This window comes from Anser brachyrhynchus, assembly GCF_964034855.1.
Source record: "Anser brachyrhynchus genome assembly, chromosome: 8".
Lineage (NCBI taxonomy): Eukaryota > Metazoa > Chordata > Aves > Anseriformes > Anatidae > Anser > Anser brachyrhynchus.
The window spans coordinates 23,793,805-23,815,609 of NC_137702.1; the positions used below are offsets into that span (position 1 = coordinate 23,793,805).

Sequence of the window (21,805 nt, forward strand, 5' to 3'; positions counted from 1 at the left end):
AAGCCAGCCGCCTGCGCTGGCCATCGACGGGCGGTCATCCCGGGGTGAGGGTGCTGGGCTGCCACCAGGGGGGCTGCAGGCCAGGTCCCAGCTCAGCGCGATCCCCAGCAGCTGACCTCTCCCCAAAACACGGAGAATGTGTCCTGCCCCAGCCTGGGCTTGCTGGCCTGGCGGCGAGGAACGTAGTGCTGGGGTCACGGTGCTGGGGCTGTGGTGCCAGGGCTGGTGCGGCCTCCAGGGATCTGCTGGCAGAGGAGAACCCACAGCCCATGGTCCCTGCACCTGCTGCAAGGCACCTTCTGCCCGCCGAAACCAGCTGGCTCGTAACTCTGAAACTGGGGGCACGCTGCCGTGCGGAAATGTGTGCCAGCACCGTCATGCTCACCTCAGCTCTCTCCGCAGTGTGCAAAATATATTTAAGCCCGAGGTGCTTTTTGGTTGTCTGCATGCTAAGTGAGAGGCTCTTTGCTTTTCCTCCGGTCTGTACCTTGTAGGGATCGCTGGTTTCACCAGCTTTGCAGGAACTCATTGTCTCCTTCAAAATAAATTGCATTTTCTTGCACCAACCTTTCTGTGACATTGTTGGTGGTTCAGGCATTCAAACCTCAGCTCAGCACACACCCAAATGCCTGCCTTAAATCCCAGCACTTTACGCAGCCATATAAAAGTTCCCTTATTTTTACCTGCCCCTCTTTTTGGGGTCTTGAATTTTACAGCCAAGCTTCCTCTTTTGCAACCAGAAGATCTGGAACCCCATTAAAATGAAAGCTGGGTTCTTGCTCAGTTACAAGATGTCAGCAACCAAGAGGCTTAAGAAAAACAGGAGGGAGAGAGCTTCCAACAAAATCCTCAGGGCTGGCAACCTAGCGCTCGCACCACAAATAGCTCGTCCTGTGGCTCATCTGTTAACTGTTAAACCTCACATGACTTGGCTTTGACGCTGATTATCTTACCTGCTAGGATTTAGAAAAAAAAAGAGGAGAGAAAAGGCATTCATTCCTGCGTGAAGCGGGCGGAGGGAGCCCCGCGCCCCGCAGGAATGCACCGCGCGCCCCGAGCTGTTTGTGCGCCGCAGTTCAGTTAATCGCGTGGGGAATTTCGGCCGTCTGGCTCCCGGGCAGCGGCACTCGCTCCAGGAGCCCCGGGAATATTTATAACCAGCGTGCCGGCGGGATCCTGTCCCAGCGGGGCTCTGCTTGTGCTGCTTTTACCAAAGTTGGTGACGTACGGGGTGGCTGCTAAACCCCTGGGACCTTCTCAGCCCCGGGCATGTGATGGAGTAAGAATTCACTTATTCGTGGTTACCACCAGCAGCCGGGGCTGTAATTGCAGGGGGCAGCACCCAGCAGACAGCCCCTTCCCAGACAGCCCCTAATGCAGCAGAAGGCCGTGGGGACGGGATGCCAGTGGGTGTTTGTCCCTCGGCTCTGGGAGCCGCACGCTCCCCAAGCTCCCTCCGGCTCCACTGCCCATGCACAGGTCCCGCAGCAGAGGTGCTGGGGTCACCGAGTGAGCACATTTAGTTCTGCTCTTTTATGCAAATCCTGTGTTTACTTCCATTTTTGGGGACCTGGGTGGTAGGTGGCGGGGAGGGCACGCTTTCAGCTCCGGGCCGTGCTGGGGAGTCCCAAACCCTGCGAGCACGGGTGGCGTGCCAGGGGATGCAGCGTGCTGGGGCGGCGGGCAGCCCCCGGGGCACGGCGGGGGGGTCTCTGGTGGGAGGCAGCGCTAGCAGCTAGCAGCGTCTCGACATGGGGAAGGGGAAAAATAAAAAAGAAATGACACAGGAAATGGGTTTATCATCTCTGAGCAGAGCGCCAGGGCTCAGCCGCAAGGGGTTTTACAAGCCATGATTCAAAATCACGCTGGGCTTCTCCCGGCAGCCGTCATGGCAGAGAAACCCCCACGGCGTGGGTCCCGGTGCCCTTCTCTGAGCCACAGCTCTGCAGATGCTGGGAGCTCACCAGAAGCCCCCCTGACTTCTAATTTATCCCCTCCACTGGGCTTGCTTGCTCAGGCATGGCCACAGTCAGCTGGGGACAGCCGCTATGGGGCTCGGTGCTGTGTGCACGGCAAACCCCGGGGTACCCCACGTCCCACAGGGGTACCCCATGTCCCATGGGGGACCCCAACAGCACCTGAGCTGGGGAAAAACTGGGGACAGGCTGGGGATGGGAGGTGGCACGGCTGCCCCAGGTGGCTGCGGAGCTGGGGAGACGCGTGGGCAGCTCTCAGAGGCTGTTGGGGAAGCGTGGGCAAAGCAGCGTGGAGGAGAGGGCAGAGCCCACCTCTCCCCTGTGCTGGCTGCGGGGTCTTGGGAGCTGCCCGGCTGCTGGGGACCCCCAGAGGGCTCAGGTTTGGGGGTAGCCCACATCCTGCCCTGAGTTTGCTCGGGGTTGGGGTCCAGCCCAGCTGCGTCACCCTGGATGGAGAGGATGGGGCGTTTTTGAGGGGTGATGGGATGGTTTTGGGGGCACGCTGACCCAGGGAGGGTTGCTCTCGGCAGTCAGCCGCCCTTGGCCAGCCTCCAGGCCCAGCTGCGGCAGCACAGCACCCTGCCATCTCAAGAGCCTTCATTTTCGGGCAGCAGAAAATAGACAACCTCCCTTTCTAAAGGTCACTTTGGCAGCAGAGCAAACAGCGAGGGGAGGGAGGGGAAGGCACCCTCCCGAGCCCACCAGCCCCATGGAGAGACAGAGCCCAGGGTGCCACCTGCCCCCCGGCAGCCCCCGAGGAAGGGAGGACAAGGACTAGGTGCTGCGAGGGCTGAACCCCAGCCCTGGGTGCCACCGGGACGTTCAGTCATGGCAAAACAGCTGCCAGAAACCATCTGAGGTCAAACAGCCCCATGACCCCAGAAAGATGCCAAATGTGGTTTTTTATTTTCTAAGAACCTGTCTGAAAAAGGGGATTGCAAGTGCAAGGAGCGGGTTCACAGCAGAGGAAGCAGCTGGTGCCCAAATAAACACAGAAACCAAAACCCTGCAGCACCCAAACCGCTGCTTTCTGGGAGCGGCGATGGTGAAGATGTGCTGTGGCCTGTGCCAGATGCAGCTGGTTTGTACGTGACACGGGCAGGGGCACACGGGGAGGCAGGGGACAGGATTTGCAGGGCTGATCGGTGCACGAGTGCTAACTGCTGCCCCCGCACCGGTCCCAGTCCTTCCCTGCCACACACGACAGCCTTCGCACTCCTGGAAGCAGCAAGCGAACCCCAAAAGAGATTTTTTGGAGAAATCGCTTGGGCCCAGCAATGCTGCGGGCCCCCAGGGAGGCCAGGGCAGCGCAACAAGTTGGGGCGCCCTCAGGAAGGGTGCCAGCTCCGGCAGGGATCTGCGCCGTGCGCCAGCTCCGTGCAGGCACTGCCATCTGCAGGCTGCAGCTCCGGCCCTGCGCTGGCACTGACTGCTCAGGCCGCAGCGCACACGAGCGGGGAGCTGCAGGAGAGCTGCGGGTTAACTGTGGGGTCTTCACCCCCTTGCGCTCCTGGAAGGAATGAGGGCATCCTCCGGGATCACGGAAACACGAGACACGCTGCCGAGGGACTTTTCAGAAGCGTTTATTTCACGGCTGACAGTGGGGCTGCAGCAGGCAACTGCTGGCGGAGCTGCTGGTCGCTGCAGGAGCGTCACCCCCCCCCGGTCACAACAATCCAGGTACGGTCGGTGCCTGCCCACCTCCCGGCACCTACATCACACAGACCTACATCACTGGGACATCCACCCGGAAGGGACACCACGTGCAAGGATAAAAAATGGTAATAATAAAGCAATCTACAACATAAGACTTGGCATCATGCAGAAAACAGATGATTTTAGCCTACGTGGCAGATCAGAGGTGCTAGGGGATCGATGGACGAGTGCTAACTGCGTCCCTGCCAGTCCCACACGGTGCCAGGCTGGACAGTGCTCCCAGGCAGGACAATGGCTCCCTGATCCCTACCCAGGGGCAGGAAACACTTCCAGGTCACAGTTTATACAACCAAAACTACACCAGAATGTGCTTTTAAAAGGTGCTGGGGAACCCTGAAACTTTCTTCTGTGACAGTGCCTGCTTCCTACCGCGTTAGAGACACTTGAGTGTGGAAAAGAGTGGAAAGGCCTATAGCCCTTTGCTGTTTTTTAGTTGAAAGGAAAAAAAGGCTGACAGATAAAGCTGTACTCCTAGCACAGCTGGACCAACAATAAAAAATAATCACATTACACTGGAACTATATAGATTGGCCCATGAGAAAGAAGAAGTTATATACTATTGCCCCACAATGAGTTTTTCTTCACCTACAGTTTCAACTTCCCAAGTGAGGTAGGGAGAGGGTGACCAGAGGAAAAAAAGGTGGCATTTCCAAAGGATTCCACTGTTTTAAAGTTATCCTCTCGAATCCTTCATGTAAAGTTCAAGTCTTCTTTAAGGAAACACTGCCTTTTCTTCACAACGACATTCAGAGTTTTGCTTTTTTGGTTGCTTTGGGTGGAAGAGGGAGAAAGAAAACAAGCATTCCGGAGACGAAATGCTGGCAGTTTTGACACGTTTTGGAAGGAAAGCGTAGTAAAGAGGAAGGAAACAATGTAGTGAATCTGCAGATAGAAGGGAAAAAACAGACAATGCTGACATAGTTTGCACTGTGCCCGCTTCAACAGCACTTGAGCTACACACCCTGTTTTTAATCACATGGAAACATACCGTCATACACAGCTGCCAGGAGAGGGAAAGTGGACACTTACAAACCTGGAGTCTAATTTTGTAGGAATCGGTAATATTTCATTGCCTCTCCTAGCACTAGACAGAATGTATTTAAGGCATTATTTACCACCCAATTGTTCCTAAAGCAATTGAAAATACGTCAGAGACAGAAAACTTAACAGCTAGCTTGACAGAGGTGAAAGCTACTGTAATATGTACAAAGCAGTATTTGCCTTCAAACAGGGGAGTCGTCTTAAAAAAAGAAAAAAAAAACAACCCCAAAAAAACACAGACCCAGATTCTAAAAAAGCAACCATTGCCAACACAAGGAATGTTCATTAGAGTCCAGTTCCCACTAGAGCTACTTAAGAGGAGGACGTCAAAGGTGATTATGCTAAACTGCACCGATTGACTGCTCCCAGAGCTCACCCCTCAGAGGGGTGCAGAACCTCGGGAGGTCAACCGCGACAGCACCCTAGTGCAAATTGCCTCAGAGGAAAAGCCTGTAGACAACAAGCCTTTACACCTACGGTTCGGATTCGCTAAGAGGTGTGGTACTCAGGCGCCACCTAACCTTTTCAGGACACTTGCATAAAGGTGATGGTCCTGCGTGGATTCTAATGCACATCCCCCGTGCCCGGTGTCCTGCACACACATCTGCCAGGCTACCGGCTTTCCCTCTTCGTGTCAAAAGGAAGTCACAGCCACCAGAATCTCACATAGACGATCAGCATGATAAAAAACACAGCCACGGCCGCAAGTTTGGCGTAGGTGGAACGCATGTTCAGGTACTTCGCATCCTGGCGGTACTTCTTGGACAAGCTGGACAGGTTGTTGGCCTTGGAATCAAGAGCTGTTGAAGGGAAACGGCAGAGAAATTAATGCAGATTAACCCAACCAAATGATCCCCAAATGTTGGGTTAACTGAGCAAGTGTCTCTGGAGCAGCTGAGACATCACATGGCAGCATGACTTGTGCCTGTCTGCAGCGCTCTGGTGCTTGTCCTGTTGGGATGAGAGCCACCGAGGTGGGGAGGCACTAGTCTCACACAAAAGAAGCACCAGCACCATACCCACCAAATGGAGAACCCAGAGTCCGTTGCTCTTCCCCGGAATTAGGAAACCTTTCCCTCTGGTATGCTCTCCCCACCCAGCTGACCGAGGGGACAAGGAACCATTCACCAAACGGCAGCCACTGGCTGTACCTGAAAGTGCCTCTCCTCGCTGTAAGACTTCCTCGATGTTGGCCACCATAATCCTCTGCACGTCCTGCAGCTCTGTGTTGATGGAGCCTAGGTTCCTCCTCGCCCGGCTGTCGATGTAGAGTTTCTTGGTTTTCTGGATGTAGGTGTCTGGAACAAGAGAGGGCTGTCAGAGGGAAGCTCTTATCTCCCCAAAATCCCCTGCTTTGCCCTGCAAAAGGAACTGGACTGTCTCTTCTTCAGCCTACATCTTAAACTGAAGGACCCGCCACGACTTCCAGTCAATGGTCTGATAGGTCAGGGGTGTTCTGTGAAAACCCCCAGGGTTTCTGGTGAATTGTGTTCATAGAAACACACCCCCAAATACAGAGGCGAAAGGACACGGGGGGCGGAACCATTCAACTTCAGGTTAACACACCTCTCACTGTAAATGAAATGACTACCAGTAACAGAACACGATGTAAGCCTTGCTTCTCCCCTCCCACCTCAAAATGCAGTCACCTGATTAGAAAAGAATAAAACGTTAACAAGCAGTTCCGAGCCTCAGTCCGGCTGCGGGGAGAGGCTGCGGACATGGGTTAGAAGCTTTGGGCTCCTCAGCCTGCTCCTCCAGCTCAGCACAGGACGACACAAAGGCTCAGCCTAAAAGCAAGGCAGGAAGGCTGAGAGATCGTGCTGCCTCCAGGAGAACAACGTTCTTCCAGGCTCTGTCCACACGCCCCTGGTTCTGTTTCTGTGGGGACACTGCAGAACACACCACCACCAGGAAAACAAGACCTCAGCGCAGCCATCTGGGGTTCTCCCTCCCTTCCCAGCACACCAGTGGATACTGGTTTTCCTCGCACTCTCATCCCACTCCCTCCCATCTAGGGCGCTGTATCAAAAAGCCTTACTGCACGTTATTAGCTCCACACCATCTCCCTGGGATGCAACGTGGAGAAAATGCTCACGTAACAGAGAGCAGCCCAGCTGCCAAAGGAGTGGGAGCGCTGCTCAGACAGCCAACAGACTGCTTGCAAACATTCGCTGGAGACGAGCCAAAAGACTTACAGAAATCTGAATCAAAGGGCATCTACCATTTTCCTACTATTTCTCTGTTCACAAGCGTTCCTCACTCAAAACACCCATTTCTCTAGCACCAGAAAGAGGGACCTCACCAAATTCGATGAAGGAATAGGGCCTGGAGACCGTCGGCACCTTCTTGCCGTGCTGCTCATCAAACTCCGAATGCAAATCTTCCAGGTAGGCAAAGGCCAGCTTCTTCGGGAAGGCAGACTCGCACAGGACCAGGTAACAAACCCCTTTCTCGATGATGTAGCTAGAAGAACAGCAGACAGAATTAACCAAGCGGTTTTGGACCCATCCTCTCCGGCACCACTTTTCCCACCTTGCACCCGAACGCGTCAGCTTTTGTCCTTCACCTAAAATAAATTTCCTCACCGTCTTAGACCCTGTACCAGCTCTAACAGACCCTAATCTTTGACTTCACTGGGACAAAAGTTGGCCTTTGAGTATCATCAAAAGAAAATACCCGTAACAAGAGTAGTAACTTCAGAGCCAAAAGGGAGGATGCTTCCGCAGTCGGAAGGGAAGCGCAAGAGAGTTTGCCAGCAGAGCAGAGGGGAAGGTGGCCAAGCACAGCTCTAAAACAGCACGGCACAGCCGTGTACCTGAGGCCCACGAACAAAAAGCCCTGCCACGAGGTTCAGGCACGCACAGGAACCTGGTCTCAGCGTGCCAACCCTCTGACGGGGCGCCCAGCGGCTGCCAGCTCCCACCTGCCCTTTTGGAGGGCTTGGTGCCCCCTTCCTCCCCAGCACTCACCTGTCGGTGGGGTGTTGCTGTCCGCATGCACCTCAAAGGCAGCTGAATAAAATACAGGCGCTAGATGGGCTCTGGTGGGCTCCCCGACACACAAGGCTAAGCATGAGTGTGCTACCAGTGCCTGGGCTGCGGCGGGAGGAGCCCCAGAGCAATGCTGAACAGGAGGTGCCGATGCTGTTTAACGCAGTTTGATTCGCTCTGCAGGGGAACGCGCAGAGATGTCTTCTTCACCTCCCACCCCATTCCCTATTGCATCTAATCCTCGTTTTTTTGCAGAGCTTTAGTGCTGAGCTTGTTTCAGCGTCTCCGTGAGCACGAAGAACGGGGAGGGGTGTTCCCTTCTGATTCAGCTAAAAACCCTACCGAAATGAGGGATAAGATGGAATTAGCCTCAAGATTTCTGGTGTTGTTTGGGTTTCACTGCAATTTGCTGCTGCTGTATGATCCTTACTCCACTTTCCTCCTCAGCTGGCCAATACAAAAAGAGGCAGCAACATTTCTACCAAAGCCAAGGCAGAGGAGCTGGCAGACAGCCCCGGATACGCTCTGAAAATTTTAGCTGTTTCATTCAAGACGGAATTTGAATGTTACTTGTACGTTACCTTCCTCTGACTTTCTGTACAAGGCCATTACGCAGCAGTCTAGTTAGCGCAGAGCTTAATGGCATATTAGAGAATTAACCTACTCGTAAGGGCACTGTCGTTAAATAAGTAGCTTAAAAATTGTATTAATAGTTGCATCAAGCTTATAAAATAACTTTGTCCCCGCTGTGCTTCCAGACACCCCAAAAGGCCCAAATCCTTCAAATGCACCTTACTCAGCTTGCTTCTGGCTCACAGTATCCGTGTCTGCTGCCTCTACAACTCTCAGAAGCTCATCCCCACAAGCCCACGTTTGTGTGTCCCTCAGCCTGGACAGCACCGGGTCCCTAGGACTAATCCTACAGCACGTCCTGCCCCTGTTCTCTCCTCACCCTCCGAGACCTGTTCGGCAGCTCAGAGACGCTCCGAATTTCACTCAGAGCTTGGTTTAGCCACAGTCACCAACAACAGTATTTGAAAAGCCTTCTGAAACAAGCAAGGCAGGCAGGAACAGTGGTCCCCGGGAGCCAGAGCAGTGGGCTGAAGGTGCGAGCAGTCGGAAGAGCGCGTCCTGTCGGTGCGGCTGCGCTCCCCGGCTGCTTTTCCCCGATGTGATACCTTGGATCTGAAGTCCACCTGCCAGCACCAGGGCGAGCAGGCACACCTCCTCCTGCCCTAGAGGCAGGCAGTTTTGCCAGGCTCAGCCCACGAGCAGAACAGCGCTCCCGCACAGCCGGACATCGCTCTGAATTTTGCACCTTCTGAGTTTCAGATTGCACCCGAGCACGCGGTCTGCTCGGCAGGGGCAAACGTTTGCAGCCTGCCAGCTCTAACTTCTGTACCCTGAGCGCAGCCAGCCGGTTTTTGTACTTATTTTGGATAATTTTGAGAGAGAAGCTTTACCCTTCTGCCTGGTATCAGTGGCAACGACCAAGGGTTGCTTTCAACATGATAGGTAGGAGCCTCAGGCCGCTAATGAGCCAAAGGTCACCTCCCGACCCGCAGCACAGCGGCTACGTGGGTGTTTGTGCACCTGCACGGCCGTGCGCAGCAGGAGCTGCGGCTGGAGGGGTGACACAGCTTCGGGAGCTGAAGCCTACACCGTACATTTACGGCCATCACTTCAGCAGTCATTGTGTGAGCCGTACACTTCACCACGACTAGGCTCTCCTCTGAGATGATCGAGCTAAAAACGCCCACCGCCATCTCAGCAAGCTCAGCAGTGCCCTCAGCCACGCTCCTCTCGCACCACAAACTGCTCAGCCCTGGCTTATGCTGCCCTCAGCAGTCGGAGCTCTGATCTGGCAGAAGACAAGACGTGCTGCGTTCACTGAGAGCACGGCCATCAGCGTTATGTCAGACTAAATCTCAAACTCCCCCGTTTCCTCCCTTTCCTGTTCCTGCACCGCTATCACAGGAGATGTTCTGATCTGATAGCATTCTTCTCTTCACTGCCTTAACGTCCCATCTGAAAACAAGTACCTCTTATTTTGTGCCACAGGAACGTTTAGAAACACTTTTTTTTTTTTAATTCTAGCAAGTTTCAACTTCTACGAAGAAGATGCAGAGCAGCACTCTCCAGTTAACTCTGCGAACACCACCCAAACCCTACAGGAGATAAGAACAGGCAGACAACCTGAATCACTGCCACCCTCTGACCACTACAGCTCCCTATCAGAGCCAAGCAGAGCCAAGGGAAAAACCAAACCAAGCAATCTTGCAGCAGTCGGTTGTACGTCAGCCAACCACGAGAAAAGCTGCCCCAGGGACCACGAGGTTTTTGCTGAAGACAGCTCTCCCAAAAGTCTTCTCACGTTGCTGAATCCCTGAACACTTCAGAAAAGGGTCGGGCAGGAGAGGCACTAAAGGGCCCTCACTACAGGAGTGCAGAACTAAAGCCAGCTGTCCCGGATTCGGAGGCCACCTCCCCATCCACCCAGCCGCTGACACGCAGCCAACCACCAGGGTCTGGGGACAGAGAACAACCCCACTGCCAGAACTGCACAGCTCTGCCTTGGCGGCCCCACGCAGCACCCGGTCTCACTGGGGGTTACTTCTCTAACGAACATAACTCTGATGCTTGACAAGACCTTGGGTTTGATTCAATGCTCCCGCAGTTATTCTGCTAGGTAATTACAGGTCACGTAAAGAAGCATTTCCTCTTCTCAAACATGAGCTTGCTCTCCTGCCTTTCATGGGCTGTGAATTCTTCCTCCTGCTTTCCTTCCCTGCCCCACTGCTATTAGTTGGGGACCAAGAGCGCCTGACCCACATTCTCCGTAGGCTTTCCTTATTTTATATTTGAGTTACCTTAGTAACATGCTGCTGCAGAAAGCCAAAAGAGCATTTAAGCTGAAAGTTTTCAAATAGTTAAGGAGATTAATTAAATGCAACACATTTGACAAATCTACCAGGTGTGAAAAACATGTTTGGCAAATATAGCGATGAAATTAATCAGAGGTGCCCCGTGTGCCCAGACCCAGGAAGCGGACGCATTATGAGGTACGCTCTTATGGAGAGGAGAGTCCTGTGCAGAAGGGGTTCACTGTGGTACTGCCAAGCTGCTTTTACCAAAGACTTATTAAGAGAGAAGAGAAGGGGAAGGCGTGGAGCATCTTTTTAAGAAGAAAATGCACAGAAGGCAGAGAGAAAACAATGAAGGTAGGGAGGGTGGAAGATACAGGGAACCCAGTGAGGGCAGACAGAGTGTATGCAAACAGAGAAAGCTTAAAGGGAAGAGAACCTACGCGGTGTTCAGCGAGGGCAGAGCAACGAAACGGGCTGAAAACCACGCACCGCGACGCAACAGCGGGCAGGGTCCCTTGGCGCACCCACCACCAGGCCGGCAGGGCTGCCAGCCGCCCCCCGCCCTCCCCGGTACTCACTGGAAGGCCATGGCTCCCGCCTCGAGCGTGCACCTGGTGGGGGACTGCTCGTTCAGCCTGCGGAACAGCTGCTTCGCCTGGCTCTGGTACTGCTGCAGGTCGCGGCCGGACTGCGGAGGGAGGGAGCACAGGCTGAGGGCCGCGGCCGGGGGGCGCCTGCCGGGCCCGCCCCCCACCCCTCCGCGGGCAGCGCCGCCCGCCCGGCCCCGGGACCCCGCCGAGGCCTGAGGGGAGGCTCCGGGCCCCGCCCCCGCGGCTGAGCCCCACCTGCTCGTCCTCCTGCATGGAGGCGGCCAGCGGCAGCCCGTCCGCCACGCGGGCGATCATGGTGAGCAGCACCATCCTCGCAGCCCCCCGCCGCCGCCGCCTCCGCCGCCGACACTGAGCTGGCCGGAAGCCGCCGCACCGACTTCCGCTCTAGGGATAGAGCCGACTTCCGGTCCCTGCGCAGCCGCCGCCACTTCCGGAAACCGCCCCGGTGCTGCGGCGGCGGGCGTGGCCTCCGCGAGGTGGGCGTGGCTTCAGGAACAGCGAGGCCACGCCCCCACCCCGCCACCCTAACCACGCCCACCAGCAGCGAGGCCCCGCCTACCGCCGCGAGGCCCCGCCCCTCCCACGTGACGGCGGGCGGGGCGGGGCGGGGCGGGCGGCGCGGTGCCGGTGTGCGCGGGGGGCCGGCGGCCATGGCGGCGGCGGCGGAGCGGGGCCGCCTCAGCTTCCCGGGGGGCGCGGGGGCCCTGGGGCGCCCCGTGCCCATGAACCTCTTCGCCACCTGGGAGATCGACGGCTCCAGCCCCAGCTGCGTCCCCAGGTAACGGCGGCGGCGGACGCCCAGCCCGCCGGTACCGCCCTCCCGGCCCCGCTTCCCCGCGGTTCGAGCCCCCCGCGCCCCGGCTGTGGGCTCCCGGTCGCCGCGGCGGTGCCCCCATCTCCGCCCCGCTTTGGGGGCACCGGGACCGGCCCCCTCCCCTTCCCCTCCCCGTCCCCATTACCGGTGGGCACCCGCCTCGCCCTCCGAGCGCCGGTACCGGCCGTTCCCGGCGCTCCCTTTTTATTTCCTTTTTTTTTTTTTATCGCGGTTACCCGGTAAGTGAGCGACGAGGGACCGGAGCCGCCGGGAGCACGGCTCGGCGAGCCCTCCGGCCGCCCCGGTCCCGCTATGTTCCGCGCTGCTCGGCCGGTCCCGGTGGCTGTGCCCTGAGCCCCGGCTGGGGGGGGGGCGTTTTGGGGGGGAAAACCCCAAATCCTGCGTCGGGGGCTGGCCGTGCCTCGTGACCCAGCCCTGCGGTTGCAGGCGGTTTGGGTTTATAACCGAGTCCCGCGGCTGCAGGTGATCCCGGTCCGTAACCGCGTCCCGCGGTTGGAGGCGGTTTGGGGCCGTAACCAAGCCCTGCGCTTGGAGGCGATCCCATTTATAACCTGGATCCTGCGCTTGCAGATGGCTTGGCTCTATAACCAAGTCCCGCAGTTGCAGGCGATCCCCTTTGTAACCCAAATCCTGCGCTTGCAGGTGGTCGTGCCTTATAACCCAGCCCTGCGCTTGCAGGCGATCCCGGTTTATAACCGAGCGTTTCCAGGCGATCCCGGTTTATAACCCAAACCCCGCGTTTCCGGAGCTGTACCATCCCCTCTGCGCCGCCGGCACCTCGCAGTGTCCGTCGGGCAGCAACTTTCCCCGCTCAGCCTCCCTTCCCTGCACGGGAGGTCTCGGAGGGGGCCGGCACCGAGGGGACGCGTGCCCCCCGAGTGCCCCTGTAGAAGGAGGTGGGAGCAGGTGGGGAGCTTCTGGTTCTCGTGCCAGGCTCCAGCACGAATTTCTGTCGACCCCGGTGGTGTGCAGAGGACACAGAACCCCTGTCGTAATGCCGCTTTGAAACCCTTCTCGCCCACGGTACAGAAAGGTAGCGGGGTTTCCATCTCCCCCGGCCTCGTAACTGCGGTCGCTGAAATAAAATAAAAGCCCACCGGCGAGCGTCCGTCACTGTCAAGGACTTTCAGTCCTGCATTACCATTTGTGCTGATACTTGCAGATATGAAAACTAGCTCCCGACCTAGCGTGCGTGTTTGCAGCTCTGGGGATGACCACAAAACGCAGCGTAAGGACACCGGCCCTGCACGGAGGGGCACGGGGGCTGCACCCTCGGGGGGCTCCGGGGCCGGGTGGGCAGCGGATTACAGGCAGTGCCCGGGGTCCGGGGGGTGCTGGGGGGAAAATTCTGGAGCCTCTGCAGCAAGCTGCTGCGTGAGTTTCCGTGTGGCAGCGGGTCCCTCCAGTTTTGGCCCCGTTTTTGCCGTTGCCTGTCCCTCCACGTGGGCTGGGCAGGCGTGCGGGCGCTGCGTCAGGGACGCGATGCGTGGCGGGGCTGCGACTCTGGCTGGGAGGCCAAGAGGGTTCCTTGCCCTGAAATGAAGGCAGAAGCAGCCGAGGCTGCAGCTCCTGCAGAGGGGTCGGTCTGACCGCGCGGTGCGGCGCCTGCTGCGCTGCGTGTCCTGGGCAAAGCGCAAGTGCTGTGGCAGCAGCTGGGTGCGAGGCCTGGGCGCGAAATTCTGCTGTTGATCGTTGGGTCTTGTGATGCCGCGTTAGGTCCACGCGTTGCATTTCATTACAGGCTTTACAAAAAATCGCTGCGATAAAGGTCTTCGAGCTCCGGCATTCTCCAAGTTGTGCTGCCACCTCTGCGTTTTAAGTTCACGTCGTAATGATTTTGCTGTTACACAAAGCTGTTTAAGATTTTTTTTGTGTTAAAGCGAGAGGGATTGGGATGAAAACTGTCCTGCGGGGGAAACTATATTCAGAATAAGCTTGGGGTTCGAGCAGACGTCTGCTGGGACGTGAAAAGAGGATGTGGAGGACAGCGGGCCTCGGCGTGTGGTCGAGCAGCGTGGCACCGCCTGGGTCTCGTGTGAGATTTCACCGGTTCCGAGTCCCGCTCCAGGTTCCTGCTGACAGGACGCGCCCTCGCAGACGAGGAGAGGTTACGGCTTGGCAGCAAGTCAGGGGATTCAGAGGGGCGCGCGTTTGGGGAGGGCCTGCTGCTTCCTTCCCCTTTCTTATTTTTTTGGCTCTTCCTCCGTTTCTCACCCACTTCTCCCATGGTAAGTCGGAGCGGGAGGGCCTGGCTGGAAGCAGCGTGTGGGTTTTCGGACAGGGCTTTGCGCCCACGCGGCGTGCGCTCCCTGAGGGCGGCTGAGATGAGGGCTCTGGGAGCAGGACCTGGGAAGCGCCGCTCCTCAGCGCCTGATTTACCAAAACCTGTTCGGTTTGGGGAGGTTCGGTGAAAGCTGGAAGGCTGCCTCGGTGCCTCTGCGGAGTTGCTGGGTCTGAACTTAAGGAAGCCGTAGCGGCGTGCTGGGGCCACGCGGGCAGTGAAACGCGAGGCTGGGCGGCGTTGTGTGCGTGTGCTGGTCTCCCTTGCTCTTCTGACGTCTTTCTTCGGCACGTATAGCTCCTGGGGATCCTGACGGGGCTGCTTCGGGAATGCGAGCACTTTCCTTTAGTCATCCCCGAAACGTGACTCAGGCTGCCTCGCTATCTGGGTGTAACTGCTCCGGGCCGGAAGGGAACGGTGCCTACCTTCTTCTCCCATTCCTTACCTCTGTGTGTTGAACTATTTTCCTTCCTGGAGGGTTACCCTTCATAAAGTTCTCCCTGTACCTGCAAAAATGAAGAGTGATGTTTGAGGGAATCAAGCCTTTCTACTCAGTTTCCTCACATTGAAAAATATGAATTATTGTGTGGTTTTTTTCTTTTTTTTTTTTCTCATTCCAAAGTGCTGTCGATGAAGCTGTGGATGAGAATGGCAGAACCACAGTACCATTCTGAGAGAGCCTCAGGAGGAGGCAGCAGCATGCAGAGGCTGTTCAGAGGAAGAAAACAGTCTTGGGAGGAAAGATTTTTTTTGGCAGGAGGGTCTGCTGGAACAGGAGGTGGCAAGGGTCAGTGCTCCCATTCGGGACAAGGTTTGCTTTAGGTTACTGCCTTAATTCCCATATAATTAAGAAAGTTCACGTTAAGGTTTGGACTGTGAAGTGGAGTGCCGTGAGGCTGAACTGCAGATAGGGCAAGTATGACCTGATGCCCCGTGGAGATATGAGGAGAGGAAAAAAAAAATGGAAATTTTGGAAAAAAAATTGTGCTGGAGATCGCTGTTCGGGCGCTGCCTGTGTGTTTCATGTGCCACCGCCCCCGTAGCTTGCCTGTGGGACGAGGAAACGTGAACAGATTCCACGTGCATCCGCTGGGCTCGGACGGGAGGCCGCTCTCGTGGGGATGTTGCTGCTCGGTGCTGTGGGATGGCCTCGCAGCACGTGGGCTTCGTGCTGGCCCTGGTGCGGACTTCCCTGGGGCAATGGCAACCGATTGAGGCTGCGGATTCACGGCAGCTGAGCAGATCCATGAGTTTGCTCACGCCCTGGGCTCTGCTCCCCTCGCTGTGCCAGCTCCATCTCCTTCCACTGCTCTGTGCTGCCGGCAGCTGCCTGCAGGTGATCGAGTTGGTGTGGCTGGCAGAGGCGCCTGAGAGCACACGAAGGAAGTGAAATCCCTGGTTAATTCAGGTGGGGAGAGGTGGTGTTTGAAACATGTCTTAACCTCCTGAACTAACGGTTAGGAAGAGCTCTGGTTTGTTAGGGTAGCTGCTGGCACGTTCCTTGGGAGCTGCCTGTGGGTTTCGGTACATTTGGAACCAGGAAAATGTCTAATTACTCAGATGACTAGGTACGTCTCGCAAGTGCTTATTTGGAGGCTTTGTTTTGATTTTGCTTGAATAGCATGGAATGCCTAGCGTTTTACCACTGAAGGAAATTGAATACAAATGAGCACGCGAGATAGGCTTTAAAAAAGATTGCTAACTAAGGCGATGTTAAACATTTGAGATGCGCGAGGCAAAACATCCAGAACTGAGCAGTGGAAGCGAAATGTTTGGGGTAAGGCGCGGTGCCCGAAGCCCTTTGCTCTTGGAGCCAGTAGGTCCTGTTTTTCCCCTGCTTTGGGGCTGGAAGGAAAAAGAAATCTTCATGGAAAAGAAGCAGCCCAAAATAACGTTCCTTTGGGAGCTATCAAGTGATCCCTTCGTGCTCCCAGCGTAAATCCTATCACGGCAGTTGTTGGGTTCTTGTATTCAGTGGAGAAAAAAGTCTGTGTAGAGGCTGAACGGTTTGTCAGAGGTGAACTTCCCATTAGACCTCTTTGAGTCTTCCTTTAGCTGATGTAAGGTTAAGCTCGTGCATGAAGAGCAGTTCTGAAAAAGTTTGAAACCTGCGAGCGAAAGGTCTCTGGGTGGGATTTTTCAGGGAGCAGAAGGCAGGGGCGCTCTGGAAGGGGGCTTTCAGCCGGCAGGTGTCCGAGGAGCCTTCCCCTCGCGCTCCCTGGAGGCTCTGCCCGTTCTCCGGCAGCCCTGGGGTCGGATCATGGTCGGGGACCGTGCTGCTGCTGGTGGAAGGGAGCTGCTGGTGCTCCTCCTCTCGCCAGCCCCTAGCCCACAGATGATTTCCGTGGCGAGCTCGCGTCCGTATCAAATTAGCAACGAAATGATTTGCATAATAGATTAATCAACCGGCAACAAAACATCCCGCTTCTCTGCCAAAGAAAAAGGAAAGCAACAACGGGGCCGTGACAAGAGGCCATTATGCTCCTTGCAACCCTCAATCTCTTTTTCCAAGCGCGCTTGGTGTGTCGGCCTCGCGCAGGAAGCTGGCCTGCTCGCTGGCTTCATTTGCGTCACGTCTTGGCAGCTTTTCCTAATTCTTTTGGGCCAAACTTTGCCACCGTTCTGGTGACCTTCTAGGGAGGGTATTTCCTATGGAATTGGTGGCCGGCTGCCAGCGGGCTCTGTATTGCCAGGCCCTCCATTATCCCTTCCCTTTCCATTGCCTTGCTGGAGAGAGAGAGAGGGATCCCTCTGGGGCTCTTGCGCTCCTCCAGGACCTCTCCATTTCCACGGGAAAGCAGGAGGAAGGTGGGGAGAGGAGCCCTCGGGGAGCGTGCAGCCGTGTGTGGGCAGGAGTTGGTCACCGCCTTTTATTTTTCCTGTGTTTCTACCTCCCTCTAAGCCGGCGGTGTGAGTTTCCTGCCTCGTGAGGTCTTCCTGTGGCTCCAGACGCAACATCCGCGTTCGGCTCTGCTCGGCCGACGAACGCCACCTCTCTGACGGTGCAGCAGGAGTTCTCGCCCAAACGGATCCCGACGTGCGGATGATAAGAGGCTTACACGCCTAATTGAATGTGATAGCGGGAAGCTCCTCTCGTGGCGAGGTTTAATTGGATTATAGCCCTGCACAGCGACGCGGAGGCTTGCAGGGCATGCGGCCAGCTTCACAAGGAGACAGTGGATCCTTGCTAATCGCTCGTTTGTTTAAAACAATGAATTGCCTAGACAGCTCTCTGATGGGCACGCAAGAGCCTCTGGCCCTGGAGGAGGGATTCTCCAAAAACCGGGCTGGTTGAGGACTTCTGCACGTGTAGACCCTCTTTTCGGGTCAGCACAGCTGGAGCAGAGGGTCTGCAAAGCTGCCTCGTGCACCTGAGCCTGGGGGAAGGAGGAAGACACGCTCCTTGTGTTGGGGAAAGTAGACGTGCGGGCTGCCTGGTTGCATGCGTGCTGGATCCTGGAACCTGTTTCCTCCTCTAGGACCACTTCAGGCTTTCCTGGCCTGCTTTGCGTGGCTGTGACACTTGTCACGAGCTGCGCCTTCCTTCTGGGGTTGCCGACTTGTTCCTTCCCATCTCGTAGCCACGCGTCTGCACACCAGGCTGGCCTCAAGCACAGTTTCTTGCCGAGCAACAACTATTTTTGATCAGGAGCTCAAATGCCAGTGTTGGACCTCCCCTGCCTCACAGGGAAAGTGATATAATTTTTAAAGAGTGCGGTAAAAATAAAAATCAGCTTGTGTACGGCGATGCGTGCTTGGCTCGGGGTAGTGTGGTGGCCGCTGCGCCTCTGCGGCTGTTGGAGGCTGGGCACCTCGTGGAAGTCGTGGGCTGACTGCACTCCAGCCTGGTGCTCTCGGAAGTTTCTGTGCTGAAAGCAGTGTTTGGGTTGCGGGTGTTTCGAAAGAGTTTGAAGTCTGTGAGGTTGCTCAGATCTCAGTTCAGAAGTTGTCAAGGAAAGTAGCGCTTGTTCTGCTGCAAGCAGGCACGTCAGCATAAAATAGCAGCTCCGGTGTCGTGGCAGCGTGCTCCTCGGCCACAGCCTCTGGGCTGGTTTGGACAATCAGCTGGTTGTCTCTTCGGTGTTTGCACGCTGGGAAATGCCCCGGGGACGGCGTGTGCCGCTCGGGCAGGGAGCAGTGCCCGGACACCGGGCGGCTTGGTCGGCTCATCCGACCTGCCTTAGGGAGAGAGATAAATGTGGTCATTTCATTGCCGGTGCAGCCACCGTTACCCGTGTGCTCTAAGATGTGCAGGACCCCTTTGAGCTCTAGCTCGCTCTAAAGATAATCCGACTCCCCTCTGCGGCTGATTCACTTTTTGGGCAGTCAGGTGCTCTGGAGCTTGTAGAAGGTAAGCAAAAAGGAGTAGGGGCGAGGGAGCACTGGTGCTTAACCAAAACCTGCAGGTCCTTCTGGGCAGCTGCTTCTGCCCTAAAAAGGAGCAGCCCTGGTGAGCCAGGATGGAGTTTCTAAGCTCGTGTTGCTGCCGGGAGGTGAGGGTTTGAAGGTGCGAGGCTGTGCAGGAGGGGGATCAAGTGTGTGGCAGCGCGCAGGGTGAGGGGAGGCATGTGCTTGCTGCTCAGCAAAATGCTTTCTTCTGCTGTTGAAATTCCTCTGGAGAAAGATTCTGTCTCTTTCCATTGGATCCCTTTGCTCTGTTAAGCTTGACAGTTCAGAAGCCTTTCCCTCCTCTTTTCATTTCTCGACAAAACTGCTGTAGCGTGAGGGCTTGGAGGTGCTCGTGGCTGCCCGAAGTAAATGTCTTGTGCAGGAGAGATTTCTAAAGGGATCTTCACCTCTGCAGGGAGACACACGGAGGGCTGCAAGCGGAGGTAGGGGAAACCCCAGAGCTCGTTCTGCGGTCCTGGCCTGCGCTTCGGGGGTGCTGCAGCGCAAAGTGCAGGGCTCGCTCTGGTTAATGGCCGCAGCAAGCCACAGCTTGCACACACGCTTGTCTGATGTGTATTTCCCAGCAGGCACGCGGCCAGATCTAGATATAGAGCAGAGAATAAGCCCTGTCAAGAGATTCTTAGGAAGCCTTATCTATATATAGCCTATAGAAGTCCGTATCCCCTTTCTGCTGAGCGGCCAGCCTCTGCCTGGGGAGCACGCTGACACCAGGCGCACCCCAGCTCCTGAGCACCAGCAGAGGCTCAGGTCTGCACCGCCCCATCCACAAGCAATCCCCAGCTGCACACCTTGGTTCCGTGACCGTGCCGTCGTGACATGCAGCTTGTCCCTCCCCCCCGAGGTCGGAGGGAACGGCTGCGAGGGCTGGGGCACGTCAGCGGTGCGGAGCTGCCGGTGCCCGCGCCTTTGGGAGCACGTCGGTCCCGCTGGGCGCTGGTTGAAGCGGTGAGATGGTGGCTTGGCAGCGCTTCGTCACAGAGCAGCTCTCGTGGGACCGTGTGCCAGGGCAATTCCCTCGTCGTGTAGCTGCTTGCCAGGCTGTGCCACGAGAGGAGCGTGCGCAGGCACACTGCTGCTGGTGGAAAGAAAAACACGCTTGCGGCGCTCAGCCCATCTGCTTCATCCCAACACGGCAAAAAAAACACAACAACACACGAACGGACTAGCAGGTGGCTTGGATGAGAAGCAGGAACACCCAGCTAGGTGCACGGGGCTGCCCTTCCGTGCAGCAGTGTGGTCCCGTTAGCTGGCCTGGGGCTGTGGTTTCGTGGCTGGGATCTCTGAGGCTATTTCCAGCCAGCCTTCCTCTCCCTGCAGCGTGCAGCTGCTCCAGCCAGCGCGCCACCAGGTTTTGGAGCTGTCCTGGCAGCTTCCGAGGGTCAGCTGAGGAGGAGCTCAGCCTTGTGTCTGCTGCAAAGAGCTTGCTGCCCATTGACCGTTTTTGCAGTGCATCCTGAAACCAGAGGAGCGAGCCTGTGGGGAGGTTTGTACCAGCTTGAAATGTCAGCGTGTGAATAGCTCGTGAGGTCCTGTTGGACCAGCTGGAAGGATGCAATCTCTCTGGATGCATTTGGGTATGGGATTGCGGGTTTAGGTCCTTCTTTTTAAAAGCAGAGCTCTGTTTTCCACACTGGAGAGGCTGGTTCCTTTCTCAGGTCTTCTAGGCAGCGGGGCTGGCAGCGCAGTCCTTAACCCTGTTCTGGCAGGAACCTCGGCAAGACGTGCTCCGTCTTTCCTAAGCCCAACAAAGTCACAGGGCTGTTGGAGGACGTCTCCTCGCACACGTTTTTACAAATATAGCAGGATCGTTTGAGGTCAGTTAGTCTTGAGTTTCTTCGGGGAGAGCATGCTCCAGCTGCAGGCTGTGCCAGAGCTAGATTTGAGTGTCTCTGGAGGGGCTGCTCTGAAAAAGGGTGCCTGTGGCATGGGCTCGAATCTCATGACAGTCCTGCAGGCTTTTCAGCTCATCAGATACGCATGCAGAGTCTTTTCCACCTCGTCACGTGTGTCCTGATTTCTCTGCAGCCTCCACTGGGTGAACTTGGTGGTTTGTAACGGGGACATTACGGTTCTCAGCAGGGCAATGGTGGGGTTTGTTTCCAGGCCGTGGGGAGCCAGCATCGGGGCTCCCTCCCCTTTTCCTGTTCCATCTGCGTGGTGGGTGGCAGGCAAAGCAGTTACCCGTCCTCTGCTTGGCACAGCAAAGCCCCAGCGGCTCTGTCCCTGCAGAGCCCTTTCTCAGACGCTGGTGGGGCTGGATGTGCTGCCCTGCACGCCGCAGGTAAGGCTGCAGCTGGCTTTTACCAGCTCCCCTGAGCCTGATGTGTCCGCAGGCTCCTCGTGACCTCACTTAGGCTGCCCCTTGCCAGCACCTTCTGCCTCGCACCAGCACAAGCAGTTGAGAGCCCACGTGGTAAAACAGACCAGGATTTGGGGCTGGGGGTGAGGAGGTGGGCCGTGTATCAGCAGGATCAGGCCCCTGCTGCCTTTTGCTGCGCGATGGCCCCAGCGGCTGCATGGGCACGGGGATGGAGCAGTGGGGGCATCGGCTAGAAGCAATAGGCAGAGTTGTGTGCTCCCGGTGCATGCACCACGTTTCTAATTTAGCAGAGCTTCTCTTCAGGCCAGGGAAATGACTTTTAATGACTCTGGGAATCATAAGCTGTGGGAGGAGAGGCCCAGCCCCTTGTGTTTTAGCTGTGTGCTGGAAACCCTGAGCGGTCCAGGCGTTTGCAGCTCAGGGCTGCCGCTGTCAAAGCTGCGGGGTGGGATGAGGAATGGGATGGTTGGGTCGGGGAGGTCTGGCCTCGGGGCTGTGTCCCCTCTGCCTCGCTCACAGGGAAGGTCTCCAGCGGGGTTTGCGAGGAGATTGTCAGCCGGGCACTTTCTAATTCTTGTACCTGACAGTGTAACCAAAGCTGCTGGAGATTCTTTGGGATGTAACCGAATCTTTCACACCGATTCGTATGCAAATTCAGGCTCCTGCTCTCTAACGGGACTGTACAAATACAGCTTGTGCCATCCAGAGCTGGGCATCCCGGCACTGGGCCTGCAATTGCTGATGACTTTGTGGTA

The 21,805-nt window shown here is 56.5% G+C and overlaps 2 protein-coding genes across 7 annotated transcripts in view; one reads left to right on the forward strand and one right to left on the reverse strand.

The window, feature by feature from the left end:
* Nucleotides 1-3,543: 3,543 nt before the first annotated feature.
* SEC22B (SEC22 homolog B, vesicle trafficking protein) lies at nucleotides 3,544-11,606 on the reverse strand. Its single transcript, XM_080602097.1, has 5 exons — nucleotides 11,439-11,606; nucleotides 11,172-11,281; nucleotides 7,039-7,199; nucleotides 5,885-6,031; nucleotides 3,544-5,533 (listed from the first exon to the last, which is right to left on the reverse strand). Exons 1-5 carry the CDS (start codon nucleotides 11,511-11,513, stop codon nucleotides 5,379-5,381), a joined length of 648 nt encoding a protein of 215 aa, XP_080458223.1. The 5' UTR covers nucleotides 11,514-11,606; the 3' UTR covers nucleotides 3,544-5,378.
* A 197-nt stretch (nucleotides 11,607-11,803) lies between these two features.
* The window catches only part of PACS2 (phosphofurin acidic cluster sorting protein 2), a 76,337-nt gene continuing 66,335 nt past the window's right edge, over nucleotides 11,804-21,805 (forward strand). For 5 of the 6 annotated variants that reach the window (XM_080602071.1, XM_080602073.1, XM_080602072.1 and 2 more), the window contains exon 1: nucleotides 11,805-11,982. In XM_080602071.1, the coding sequence (XP_080458197.1) occupies nucleotides 11,855-11,982 (128 nt within the window). In that variant the 5' untranslated portion in view covers nucleotides 11,805-11,854. Of the gene's footprint in view, nucleotides 11,983-21,805 lie in introns of all 6 variants that reach the window. The other variant, XM_080602076.1, reaches the window with a different exon arrangement.

Bases quoted from the DNA above. Each gene is read 5' to 3' on its own strand.
- SEC22B (XM_080602097.1), bottom strand. From the start codon at position 11,513: ATGGTGCTGCTCACCATGATCGCCCGCGTGGCGGACGGGCTGCCGCTG. The intron at 7,200-11,171 runs GTGAGTACCGGG...CTGTTCTTCTAG, and splicing joins GCGGGAGCCATGGCCTTCCA to CTACATCATCGAGAAAGGGG. The intron at 5,534-5,884 runs GTACAGCCAGTG...TCCCTTCAACAG, and splicing joins GCGAGGAGAGGCACTTTCAG to CTCTTGATTCCAAGGCCAAC.